The following is a 14,107-nucleotide window of genomic DNA, read 5'->3' on the forward strand; positions in this document are numbered from 1 at the left end:
TCAGAGTCCACGAGCATTTACCATTTGTGGTCAGAAAATTTCTCCTTTGTTCTCAAACTATCTTCTGTTAGCATCAAATTAACCTGACCAGATATACCAAAATTATTAGTATCTAGACCAGCGATGCTTAAAACTTATTGTGTACAAAAAAATCTACTGAGGGGCGCCTGGGGTGGCTCAGCCAGTTAAATGGCTGCTTTCAGCTCAGGTCATGATCCCTGGGTCCTGGGATCAAGTTCTATGCTCAGGGGTGCACCTGCTTCTCATTCCGCCTGCTGCTCCCCTTGCTTGTGGTCCCTCTCTCTGGCAAATAAATATATAAAATCTTTTTTAAAAAATCTACTGAGGGGACTGTTAAAAATACAACATCCTGGGGATCCAGCATTTTCAGAGTACTTCTAGAGAGAGCCCAGGTCTCGACATTTTCCACAAATATCCGAGGTCATCCTGACAGAGGTGTTCAGGTAGAATCCACTCTCAGAAATGCTGAACAAGAGCCCCCGTGGAAGAGGGGTCCCTAATTTGGTATCAGAAGCCTGGTTTGAGGCCCCGTTCGGCATCCCCACCACTCATGGGGCCATGGCAGTGACCTCCCAGCTTTACTTCCTCTTTGCAGGACTCATGATCCATTTCTTAACCTAGATACCAAGCCGCCGCGCACCCACCTCACAGCACTGGAGAAGGGGAGAGCTTTTATGAAACTCTGCCCTGAAACCTAGCAGGTACTCACACACACTGTTTAACAAATCAATAAGTTCACAGTTATTTTAACGTTCTATGGTATTAAACAAGCTCTATCACAGCAAGCGTTCAACACAGAAAGATTTTCTGCTGATTCTTTGAAGACAGACAACACAGAGCTAGACCAACGGCGCATGCAGCCATGCCAGTCCACTCGGCAAACTGTCCCTCAGAACACTTGACTCATGTCTATGGACGTGGACACAGTAATTAGCCAAAGCATGGTGAGAGCCAAACTATGAGACACTGGCCACAGCATACAGAATGCTAAACTATTTCCTCTGGCTGGCACCAGGCCTTCAAAAAGTGGACTCTCCATTCTTAAGTGGCCTATGAATTTACACAGGTGGCTCATGCTTATCAAGTACTTTCATTAATAATAATTAATCATTGTTCAAAAAGTAGAACGCAGTGGAATACGTTAACGATAACACAGTACTCAGCATATTTAATTCTCTCTCCATTCTGAAGACTCTTCTGGAGCCTGTCACACTCAGGGTAATTGCTGTGAAAACCGCTCAATCATCCTACAAGAACCCTTTGAAAACACTATAGACGCTGTCGATTGTCTCCCAACTTTTTGTGGTATACTCTGAAGTCTGCCTTCTGGCGTGGGTCCAATATTGCTTATTTACGTTTTCTTTATAAGAAAACAAACTCTACAACTGAAAAAAATCTCTCCCTAAAAGACAAATTATTAAAATTTTCCAACTAGTGAAAGTATTACTGTACTTCCTATATATTGTCATCTTTTGGTGTTGGCTTTTCTTGCCCATCTGATTTTAAACTTTTAAATTTTAAGTGTTTATCCCACCATGCAAGGCATTCAGTGGATACCCAACAAATTTCATTGGCTCATTGACCTGTGGTGAATGACAGCAGCAAGAGAACTTGGAAAACCGAATTCATGCCATGATGTTTATCACTGCCTTTGTGCTTAATGTTCTGGTTGTGATCTACTTTCCTTGCCTGTGCCCCATGTTAGCAAGTAACAAATGTGATTGATTATAGGACTCATGAAGGTAAACAAGTAAATGAATCAAGCCACATTTGGTGATCCCATGAGAAGACAGCAGTGACAGCTGGATTCCAGCTAACAATCGCCATGAAGAGAACACAAAAATACAGCCCCAGCATTGCTAGATCTTCCAATGTTTCCAGAGATGTTGGACACATAACAGGTACCCAGTAAATATTTACTGTATCAATTAACTCAAAGACTCAAATCTCCATCAGATACATCTAGATTTTAGATGTAAGCAGCATAAAGTCATAGTAAGAACACAGATTCTCAAGCCAGACTGCCTAGGTTCAAAATTTAACTCTGGCACTTCTCAGCGACATGACCTTGAGAAAGTTATATTAAAAAACTCTGCCCTTAGTGTTCTCATCTGTGAAAAGGGGAGAAAAGAATGGTATCGACCTCACAGGGTTGAGAACTTAATTTTTCAGTACTTATTAAATCTCAGGATAATACCTGGTACATTGCAACTACCATGTAAGTAGGGAGGCTCACACTTAAACTCCAAAACGCCTTATAATTTTCACATGTATAAAATTATATCTTTTTCACCACCATAACTGGTGGGTGAACGTCTTGCTCTGTCGACAAGGAAATGGAGTTCCCCTCACGATCCTTCAGGGCCATTCAAGGCAACAGCTATGCATATGACTCATGCAGGAACTCTGGGCTGCACACTTAGAAAGCATCTAGTGAATTACCAGATAGCGTATTCCATAAAATAACAGATGCAGAAATCGGGTCCAAGATTTCTAGTGGACAGAATCAGAGATATCTCCATTCGCGTTCACCATAATCCTTCTTACTCAATAACAAAATTATGAAATAAAATGAAGATCTGATTCAAACCACGGTCTGGTTATTTATTATTATTTTTTTTAAGATTTTCTTTATTTGAGAGAGAGGAAGAGAGAGAGCACGAGAGGGGAGAAGGTCAGAGGGAGAAACAGACTCCCCATGGATCAGCCCAATGTGGGACTTGATCCCCCAGACTCCAGGATCATGACCTGAGCTGAAGGCAGTCGCTTAACCAACTGAGCCACCCAGGTGCCCTGTCTGGTTATTTTTAACTCATACTTTAGTTACTCAAAAGCACCCAATTTGAGAGAATATGCAAATCCTTTACATTCAGTAACATCTGTCTATATTCCTCCCTTTTATTAATTTTTGCTTTCACATTGCACTGCAATACTTTAGTTTCTCTTTTCTCTGACTCCAAGATCTTTCTGCTGGGACTTTACAAACACATCACCTGACTACACGCCTGTGTGTGGCTGTGCATTGAAACTGCTAAGTTAGGAACACCCTGTCAATCTTTTCTTTGATTTTCCTGGTTGGTGTTAGTTTAAGGCAGATCCTTAATGTCATTTAAACAGAAGAGACTATTTAAAATTTCTTGGTAGATGAATTTGATAATGATAATTTTTTAAAAACAACAACTGTCTTCTTGGGATAAAAGATCTCATTCAGCAGGGTAGACACCTTATCTGAATAACTCAGAACTTCTTCGAACAAAAAGGTCAATGTAGCCATAGCTGTTTCCTTGTCTTAAACAACAGCAGTAACTTTATTTAGTGCTTGATAACCCGCATTACACGAAGTCACTGTCTGGGTATGATAGAAGAGCCTTCTCTTTTTTAGGGTTTAGAGTTTTAAATATTTGTTTTGTGTTGTTTTTAAATCTGAGTCTTCTCATGTATAAGAAAAGCACTTACTGTTAAAAAATAATTATATTAAATTGGACTTTATACAAATTTAAAAATTATGAATTGTGGGGCATTCACAAGAAAGCGAAAAACCTGGGCACACCTGGGTGGTTCAGTGTGTTACATGTCTGGTTTTGGTTTCTGGTTTTTGCTCAGATCCTTATTTCAAGGCTCCAGAGATGAAGCCCCACGTCCGGCTCCCTGCGGAGAGGGAATCTGCTTGAACATTTTTTTCCCCTCTCCCCCTCCCCTTCTCGTGCTCACTCTCTCCCTAAAATAAACAAATAAATCTTTTTAGAAAAAGTGAAAAGTCAAGAGAATGGTTAAAAATATAAATACTTGCAAGTTATATACCTGCTAAGTATCCAATACTCAGAATAGATAAAGAACTCTTACAATTCAACAGCAAAAAGACAAGCAACCCAATTAAAAAATAAGGAAAGATCATGAGTAGACATTTCTCCAAAAATGATATTCAAATGGCTAAATAAGGACATGAAAAGATGCTCGCATCCTTAGTCATTATGAATACTCAAATTAAAACCACAGTGAGATACCACTTACATCCACTAGTATGATTTTTTTTTTAAATAAAAATGAAATAAATGTTGGGGAAAACGTAGAGAAACTAGAACTCTCCATTGTTTTTGGCAGGACCGTACAATTTTGTAGCCACTGTGGAAAGCAGTATGGGGATTCCTCAAAAAGTTCAACAAGGAATTAAGTTAGGACTCGGGAATTCGACTACACCCAAAGGATCTGAAAACATACATTCAAGCAAAACCTTGCAAATGGATGTTCATTTCAGGATTATTCACAATAAACAAAAAGTGCAACAACACAATGTCCATCAACTATATATAGACAAAATGTGGTCTATCCACAAAATCCAGTATTATTCAGCCATAAAGAGAAATGAAGCACTGACACGAGCTACACCACTGATGAACCCTGAAGCATGACTCTAAGTGAAAGAAGTGGGGACCCATCAGGCCCCGTGTTAAGTGGTCTCAATTCTAGAATGTCCAGAAGAGGCAAATTCATAGAAACAGAATGTGGATGAGTGGTTGACAGGGATTGAGGAGAGAGGAACAGGGGATTGCTTCCTGGGTACAGGGGTTTAAGATGGACTTAAACAGTGGTGTCAGCTGCACATCATTGTGAATCCAGTAAAATACAGTTACATTATATGCCTTAAAATGGCTTAAAGGTTTAAATCTATGATATATGAACTCTTACCTCATTAAAAAAAAAAAAAACCTCAGTTTTTCACAACTTGAGAGAATAAACAAATCCTTTATATTTAATAACGTCTGTCTGTATTTCTCCCTTTTACTAATTTTTGCTTTAAAACTGCACTGCACTATTTTGGTTTCTCTTTTCTCTGACTCCAAGATCCTTCTGCTGGGACTTTACAAATACTTCACCTGACTACAGGCCTGAGTGTGGCTGTGTGGAGTGCATCACCCAAATGATCCTGATGAGTGAAATGCTGAATTTCAGATCAGTGGCTGACAAGTTGTCCTATTCCCTTTATTTCCCTGGGCCATTTATCATTAGCCTTTTGCTCTTGAATGGCATTTCTGGTTTGTCAGTTTGCCCACAGAAATTTCTTTTCTGATGTTACATCTCCATATCCAAAACTTTCTCATCAATAGTTTAGCCAATTTGACCATCACAGATTAATGAATAGATGTGGGAACCTTCTCTCTTTTAAGTTATATTACAATGTTTAATTTGAAATAACAGAATATTGATGAGTCTGGCAAGGGGAGGGATATGATTTATCATAAGTCAGTAATTTGTATCTATCATTAATTTACAAGAGACTAATGAATAAGAAACATTAATATGTCTAATAGAAAACACAAAGAACATTAAGAAAAAACTAAGTATCCAGTAAGTCGCCCCCCAAAAGAAGAATACATTTTTTTCCCAAAAAGAAATGTCTTTTTTTACTATTAAATGTTAACAATAAAATAGAGATTATATAAATGGGTCAGAAAGATAAACTATGTGCCCCGAACTTGATTCTTCTGTCCTGCAAATTTTCCTGTCAACTAGGTTATACAATGGAAAATGCTGGAAAAAACTTTAAGCTGGGAAAAAAAAATCTCATTTGAATATATACTTGTAAAGCAGTTGAAAGGAGATTCAGTTAGATCAGAGGATATAACTAAAGAATCATGACAAAGTTATATAGAAAGTTCTGAAAAGCAATGTAGTTGTCAATGAATTTCAAAGATACAATTTCCTGAAATTATGTTAGATAATTTTTATTTAAATTATTTTTTTAAATCTCAAAGAAAATTTCTATATCAAAAAGTCATGTTTTACCTTTTATGACAGAACTATTTAAATGTTAATATGGCCAGGTTTTTTCCAAATAGGCAGAAGGGGAAAACAGAGCAAGCAGTTGAATAATTCAAGTTAAAACAAAGAAAATCACTTCCATCTCAAGTAGGTGTCTCACTGAGGTGAAAAGCAAAGGCAGTTTTAACCAGAACTACCTAGAGAATTGTGGTGAGAATAATCCTGTCTCACAGAAGCTGAACAAATCTGGTTCATGTAATGTTATTGCAAGGAAATTTGAGAAACATAGAAACTAAAACCAACCTGTTGAAGGTGAACAAGAACGCGATGAAAAAAAAATGCTTATATTTTAGGTCAAAATTACGTGAGACAGAAGAGTGCACAGAAGACTTTGCAGGTGGCATTAGGGACTCAGTGATCAAATTTTAAAAACACTCAGCCACAGCATACATCTGAACATTTAGCCAAAAGTCACCTAAGCTAAGAATTCTATTTCCTCACATAAGGGGGAGGAATGAAGCTAAACAGGTGAGACAGAAAAGGAAAGCGCTGAGTTAATGGAAATTCCTTGTCAGAAGAGTCGCTCAGGTCTTCTTTCTGCTCTCCAGAATTCCCCTTCTCCATTTTTCTCTCAGGCCTTGGACCTTTCCCCAGATTTGTGTAAATTTAATAATCAAACGGAATCCTGAAGGAGACAGTACTCGGCTCCTCTAAACTCTCACTTTTTAGGAAAAGAAGTCTCTCTATAAGGGAGAACAGATAGGCCAGGAATTACCCCCATAGCTGGAGTCCCCAGGGCCTCGGACTCAAGAAAGATTGTTCAGGATGACAGGGAAAGGGGTTGCTCCAGCTTTTAGGAAAAGAGGCCACTGCCTTCATCCAAGCACATACACCTAGCACAGTAAATTTTGTTTCGAGTCAAAGCTCTGGCTAGGGAAAGGGAGAGGGACAACTACAGCACTGGAGTCCCCAGATGACCCAGCTTCACTGTAGAGAGACCGGGATGGTAGCCAAGGGATTAAGGGTGAGGCTGAAGGAGACAGGGATTGGCACAAGAGCAGCTCAAAGTTTCAGGGCTCAGAACACTCTCTGGGTCTGAGAGGGGTTCGGGTTGATCTTCTCACCCTTGGGACAGAGCCACTCATGGCACTAGGAACACATCATTTAGGGACTGTAGGCTGGGGGGTGGGGCAGAGGTGGTCACCTCTGCCAAACCCTAGTGTATTGTTTCCTTCTTATGGCCTTTTCTCAAGGCTTACAGGTCATAGACCCAAAGAATTTAAAGAGGTCAGTTCCTCATTCTGCCACTTTCCAGAGTTCCTTGAAAAGTAAGCTATTTGGGAGGAATGGGATTTCTTCACTAGTACCTTTGGAAACAGGCATGCCTCCTCCTGCTCAGCCTTCAACTCCTTCCATACACAGTTTACTCTCTACTTTTGTGCAGATGGTGGACTGTCCTCTTTACTCACACTCTGGTAGAGGATTTGGGGTCCTTCTTATCCAGGGTCCCAGCCAGGGGGAAAAGGCCCAGGGGGCTTGGAGGCCACAGAGGCAAAGCACAGAAGAGCTGGGCCAGAAAAGAACCAGAAGCCAGGAGAGAACTAAGATCCTGCCGCACAGCAGCGGGAGGAAAGAGCTAACCCAGAGCTTGGGGCAAGTTTATTTGACTTCCCTAACCCAGGAAGCTGCCAAGTTCTAAGATCCCATCAGACCCCCAAAAGCCCTCCGGGGTCTCACAATTCCTAACAGCAAAATGCTCTAGGCCAGCGCTCTTCTCACTGCGCAGTCCTGGAGCCTGGCACGCCGGGTCCACCTTCAGGCCCCTGATTCTTTTTTTCTTTTTTTTTTTTTTAAAGATTTTTTATTTATTCATTTGACACAGAGAGATCACAAGTAGGCAGAGAGGCAGGCAGAGAGGCAGGCAGAGAGGCAGGCAGAGAGAGAGAGAGAGGAGGAAGCAGGCTCCCCGCGGAGCAGAGAACCCGATGCGGGACTCGATCCCAGGACCCTGAGATCATGACCTGAGCTGAAGGCAGCGGCTTAACCCACTGAGCCACCCAGGCGCCCCCCAGGCCCCTGATTCTATGGCCAGGGTGGGACAGAGCAATCTTGGCCTTTTCCATCTTGACTCAGCTTCTGAGGCGCGTCCTAGAACACTGGGGACAGGGGCTCAGAATGTGTCTGAGGACCAAGCGCTGGGGAGGCTGAGAAGCTCAAGTCAGTCACGGAGAGACCAGAGGTTACTGCCAGAGACCCTGGGCTGGGGGCTTACTGTCTTGGGCTAACGCCAGCGCTGTAGAAACACCCCCTTCTTTTCAAAGGAGACAAGGGGAAAAAACAGCTAGTTGCAGTCACTCTTGTTGGCATACCTTTCCCTTTAGCGCATCTGCTCCTAACTTCCACCTTTCTTTTATGTCTTCCTCTTAGGACATAGGCAAGAAAGTAGAGGCCCAGACAAATGCGGGATAGGAGAGCTGAGTGGCATTTACAGTCTGGGAATGGGGGAAGTGGGGCGGGGGGGGGGGCATACTCTAACACGTCACACCTCCCCCAATCCAGGACCCTGTTACTAGTTTCTGCGACAAAGTTGCACCGAGTTTGGTATCTACCCATACCCCTGAATGCGGCCCAGGGACCGTAGCAGAAAGCTGCTTCGGCTTCTGACTTGGCCCTTAGGCTTCTGCAAGCTGTTTTGGGCGGGCCCGGGGGTGGGAATCTCGGCAGCTCCGAGCCAGCTACGGGCGGTCCCCGTCCTGTCTGAACCAGACTGTCCCAGCAGTGTCAGCGCGGCAGGAAGGCAGGGACGCGCCGGCTGGGAGGAGACCCTTCCTCCGTGTCTGTGACGGGGAGCTCATGGTGCGCACGCACCGGACAGTGAGGTCCCCCTCTCCAGGGCACTGCCACAGCCCTGTCCTGGCTCTTCGGTTCCCACCAGTCTATCCACACGGCAGACCGGGCGCTTTGGAGATGTGGCCATAGGGGGATTCCAAGTGTGACATACACTGTGGGAGCAGAAATTGGAGGCGGGTAAGAAGTTAAGGCGGCGAGGGCACAGGGCCCTGCGCGCGGGCGCAAGAGAGGCGAGGCCTCAGTTCTCCCCTCGCAGGTTTCCAACTCCTCCCCACCCCCGTTCTGGGGCTCTGTCCTTGGGCCAAGCGGATCCGAGTCCCGGGTTATTTTCAGTCACAACCTCCTCCATCCCCGCCCCCCCCCCCAATGTCGTGTCTCGGTTCCAAGGGGGAAGGGCAGTCGGACCTGCGGTGCGCGAGTCTCACGCCTGCCGCCCCGCGCCTGCGAGGAAGCCGGCCTGGCCGCTGCTCTGTGCGCACAGCCCTTCCCCGCGCCATAAACGCGCGCCGAGCGCTCCTCCCGCCCGGGACTCGTGGAACGCTCCCGCCGGTCCCGCTCCCCGCCCTCTTGACGTCTCAGCTTTAAAACACCGGAGCATCGTCCGAGGCTCCAGCATTAATAAAAAGAGGACAAGGGAAAGGCCCACAGACCGTCGTGATCTCCTTGCGCCTTTGCTATCTGCGCAAGCGAGTCCAGTCCGCAGCCGCTGGGGGAAAAAAGGCATCGCGGCGCCCAGTGCCGCCTGGAATTTAGGGAATGGACTCTGACCCTATTTCCCGGCTAGGCTCATCCTGTACCCACGTCGTTCCCTCCTTTTTACCGGGGCGATTCCGAGATTTTAATTAAGACATCTGTCCCTGCATTGCGGAGGAAGGGTCCCAAATGGCGAGGCTGCCAGAGCACTTGGTTCCCATCCCGCGATCGGTGCCACAGCGGAAGGAAAGGTCGCGATCCAAACGCTCTTAGTCCCCTCCCCCAGCGCGCGGGCCCTACTCGAGGCCCGCTCCATCGCGCCCCTCCCCCACCCTCAGCTCCACACAATTTCCTTCTTTCTGAAACACACACGCCCAGCCCACCCCGCCTCCCACGTAAAGGCCAGCCCTGTCTCTTTTTGTACCCACATCCAAACTCAGCTGGAAGTTGAGAGCAGGGCAAAGTCAGAGATGCGGGGAAAGAGAGAATAAGAAGGGAGAAATCCAAGGGGGAGAGGGCGCACAGAGGAGCTGGAGGTCGCAGGGTCAGGGACAGACGTGGAGGACAGCCCCAGGGGCGCGGGCGCCGCGGCAGAACCGCAGCGCCTCCCCCGCGTCTGCCACCCGCGCGCCCAGCGGGGTCAAGCGTGGACTCACATGGTCGGACTGCAGAGCCGCTCTCAACTACTGCGAGTGGGTGGTTTCTGGGCTCCCCGAGATCTTCTCCCCGGCTGCCTGCGGTTTGAGGGCAGAAACAAAAACAAAACAAATCACGGGACACAATCGGGACGGGCCGTTCGGCGCCGCGGGGACCTCTCGCACTTAGCGCAGGAAAGTGGGCGCAGGGATCGCGGCGGCCGCGTGTAGCCTATAAATAGAGAACTTTTAGACCGAATCTACTAACAAATGAGAGTAGCGGGCGTAAATTTGCGCACGACCCCCCTTTCCGGGGACGACCCGATCACCCCTCCCGCCACTCTCTAGGCAGGATTTGGGAGGGGACAGATTCGGAAAGGAGGTGGAATTTAATTTTATGAAAATTTGCGGTAGTTTTGATATTTTTGCAGAGGGGGCACTCCGCCTCTTTGAACCTCCCTTTCCGCCCACCTTTGCAGCTTCGTCCCCTCCCTACCCCTCCGCACCCCCCTACCCCCGGCTGGGCACTGAAGGTCCCTGCTAGGAAGCGCAAAGGCCCAGGCAAGCGGGGCTGCTAGGGGTTGGCTGTAGAAGCGGGCAGGGGGAGGGGAACACGGAGCCGGGGTTCCCCGGGGATTACTGCAGCAACAGAGGGAAAGCAGAAAACTGCCAGCATTTGGGGGTTTCCTCTGACGCCGCGACGGGAATTTAGGTTATCCCGAGTTTGGGAGGGGAGTGCGAAAGGGTGAGTCCAGAAGGCACAAAGGAGTTCCTAGAGTGCAGATTTCCTTTCCCAGGGTAACAATAAACCTCCAGTGCTAGCAAACCCCCTCTCAGCAACTTTACTTGAACCCTCGGCCCTGACGGGGCCGGGAGAGCGAAGGCGCACGCCGGAGTTAAGTCCCTGCTTGCCTTGGGGGCCGCAAGCTCTCGGAGAAGCGTGTCCTGCCGGCTGGTGCCCCAGGGTCTGGCTCGCTAGCTCCCCGGGGCCGGACGCCTTTTCGCCGAGCCCGCTCACACCTGCCGACCGGAAGAGATCTATTTCACCCGGAGTCTTGAGCACCACGAGCCGTCCGCCCGCCCCCTTTCCTTGCGCCAAGGCCGGATTGCCAATGGTGATTGGGTTAGTTCGATTTTCATTTTCTTTCAGGTGCTTCTTCGAAAACAAAACCCCGAGGACGGCAGACACTGGCTCTCCACTCCAAACTCTCTAGTTCGGGAGGTTGCTCACTAAAATTTTCCTGGATGTTTCACACGAACCACAGTCAGTAGGGTATCCATTGGGGCGGGAATGTGGGTTGGAGAAATTGAGGGCGCTGCAGGTGAGGCCCCGCAGGTGAAAGGAGGTTGCACTGATCCCCTTCGGAGGCTCGGTTCACGCAAGGCCTGTGGAGCGGGGGCCAAGCCCGCGTAATGGGCCTAAAAGCGGCCTCCAGCTGGGAGGAGGGAGCCGGCGAACGGTGCTGCTTTTTCTTTACATTGCCTACCCCAGTCCCACACCACCATCCCGCCCCCTGCTAACGGAAATGTCAAATGCCTAACCTCTACCCCTCACTCCTAGGAGAAAATCAGAGAAGGTTTCCGAGGCAGTTGGTGTGGGGGCGTTGCTGCCCCATACGCGCTTCTTCCAACACCACTTCCCACCAATTACCGCCCCATAAACGGAAAAGTTATTTTGTTTTTCCCGGAAACCAGCCCGGTTTGGAAGGAGAGGGGAAAAGCAGAGGCGCTAAGGGGTTGCACCAGCCACTCACCCGGCGGGGTGTGCTCACCGCCCCCGAGTCCACGCGAGCGGGCCCGCCAGACAGTGCCAGCCCCGCCCCGCCCCCACCGCCTCCAAGCCCGCGCGGCGGGCGCTCGGGCAGAAGGCGCGCTTCCCCCAGGACCCGGCCTGAAGCGCACTTGAAGGTGCTCCCAGACGGAGCTGGATGGAGGCCGGGTGTCCCGAGGCACTCCAGCCTGGCTTGCGCTCCCCTTGCTACGTACCTGTCCCAACCTCCCCGCTCCAGTTGCTGCCCGGGCTGGGGAGCCCGGCCTGGAGCCCCTGCCTCTAGCGGAGCCCGCCCCCGCTCCATCCGCGCGCGCTCGCCCTCCGGGACGCTGGGCCAGATATGGGGAGATCGCGGGCCATTGGCTTGGGCCAGTGTTTCGAACTGGCCTCGAGTATATGCCCAGATTTCGCGGCACCTTTGTGGGCTGGGAAGACAGAGTCCAGGCCAGCGCCTTACCTCTTACCCCACCCGGACCTCCCCTAACCCTTCGGGTTAACTCCGCAAGGAAACTTCCTTGCGGGCCGAGTGTGGAGGTCAATGAGTGCTTGCGGCTTTTCTCGAAGGTTCTGGGGGTTCGTACTAGAGGAACAGGCCCTATGGAGACAGAAAAGATAGACGCACAAGCTGCAGTCCCGTGGCTGTGTTCAGCGCGAAGTTCACGTCTATTGTTTTCTGCCTCGGGGAAAGCTGCCCAGTGTGATAGATCTTTTTAGAGCCCATCACTGGAAGAAAAATCCTGGTGATAACGATTATCTCCCGCTCGCGCTATCTTGCCATCGCCCCAATTCATCTCCCTCCCGCCCCAGCCCCTCGGGGAGAGGAGGAGAGGAAGGGGCTGGCGGGAGGACGGGCCAAGCCGCTGCCCTCGGATGGAGCGGAGAGGCACGAGGCCACTTCATCCGTCCCATTCCGCTCCGGGCTGGGGAGAGAGGACACCGCGGCTTTCTTTCCCTGCCAAGCCTCACGCTTCTTTCAAATGATTTTAGTCTGGTGCTCCGGTCTATCCATATACATTTCCAATCTCATGGCTCATAAACTATTAGCAAAATGGTTTCATTATTCACCTTCTGTATCCTACAAAAGGGAGAAAAGAAGGGAGCGGCAGGAAGGCAGAGTGGGGGTGGGGGGCAGTCGTTGGACACTAGTTAACAATGATCCTGCCCGTGTTTAAATCATGGTTCAGACTGCCTTCTTCAAGCTGACATTCAACAAATCTGATCCATTTCCAAGGATCTGTAGCCGACCCCTTCTCTCCCCCTCTACCCTCCCCTCTTTTGCTCTCTCTTTCTCTCCATCCATCACTATCCATCGCCCCCTAACACCCAGGTTTCTAGAGGGACCAGATGAATAGCTAAGATACTGCAAATCCATTATTTGCTTCATTAGGTGTCATCAATAAGGCACGCCCTTCTGATACGACACATATGATTATTTGGTTAGAATGGCTACCCCGCTACCCTTAAGGGGGGTGTTGGTGATGGAATCACATACCATCCCTGAAACCAAGCCGTCCTAAGTGACAAGGCTAAAATGATAACCAAGAAGTTGGCCGAAGGCTTGGTGTGGCGCCCCTGTGCGCAACTGGGCACCAAGTCCTCTTCTGGCTTCCGCAAGACCGGGGACGCGAGGAAGTTGCAAAGTGGTGTGTATGTGTGTGTGTATGCCTGCGTGTGCGCGCGCGCGCAAGCGCGTGCCCGTGTGAATGTGTGTGGAGAGAATGGGGGGGGGGGGTAACCGATCGGGGTCTTTGTTTGCCTCTGAGAGGTGGCAAAAGAAATTTTTAAATTTTGCCTGAGAAAGCTGGAATTAAAAGACAAATAGAAACTCGTGGAGGCCCGAGAACTCTGTGCATGGGCTAAACAAGGTAGAAAACTGCGGGCAGGCGTGAACTGGCAGAAGCGGCCTTGGGCGACGGGAATCCGACCGGCTTCTCCGCTGGGGGCGATGATGATATTGTCTCCACCGATACTTTTAACTTTTCATAAATTCTATCTAGAATGACTCTATCACAACACACACGCGCGCGCGCACGCACACACACATACACACACGCTCCTCCCTGCACTTTTTGAAAATATTAAGGACGCCAGGCAAGTGAGATTGCGGTAATTATCCCTGGATGTAGAAACCAATCTGGCTGCGGGAGGCCCCTCTGCAGTCGCCCGCGGCAGCGGCGGCGGCTGCGCGCGGACCCGCGCAGAGGCCGGGGACTCCGGGCGCCTGCTAGGTCACCGCGCCGCGCGGCCGCCGCTCGCCGGCTGTTTAATATACATGGGGTGGGAACGGAGGGAAACGATCTCGGGCCTGCACGTCCTGCAGGAAAAAAAAAAAAGGAAAGAAAGAAAAAAAGAAATCAATTTGCTATTTATTTTTGAA

At 48.6% G+C, this 14,107-nt stretch overlaps 1 protein-coding gene across 2 annotated transcripts in view; it reads right to left on the reverse strand.

Moving 5' to 3' along the window:
- ESRRG (estrogen related receptor gamma) overlaps positions 1–10,148 on the reverse strand; it is a 624,049-nt gene extending 613,901 nt beyond the window's left edge. For both annotated transcript variants that reach the window (XM_032317728.1, XM_032317731.1), the window contains exon 1: positions 9,981–10,148. In XM_032317728.1, coding sequence (XP_032173619.1) covers positions 9,981–9,982 — 2 coding nt within the window. In that variant the 5' untranslated portion in view covers positions 9,983–10,148. The remainder of the gene's footprint in view (positions 1–9,980) is intronic.
- Positions 10,149–14,107: the final 3,959 nt, after the last annotated feature.

This window comes from Mustela erminea, chromosome 17, assembly GCF_009829155.1.
Source record: "Mustela erminea isolate mMusErm1 chromosome 17, mMusErm1.Pri, whole genome shotgun sequence".
NCBI lineage: Eukaryota > Metazoa > Chordata > Mammalia > Carnivora > Mustelidae > Mustela > Mustela erminea.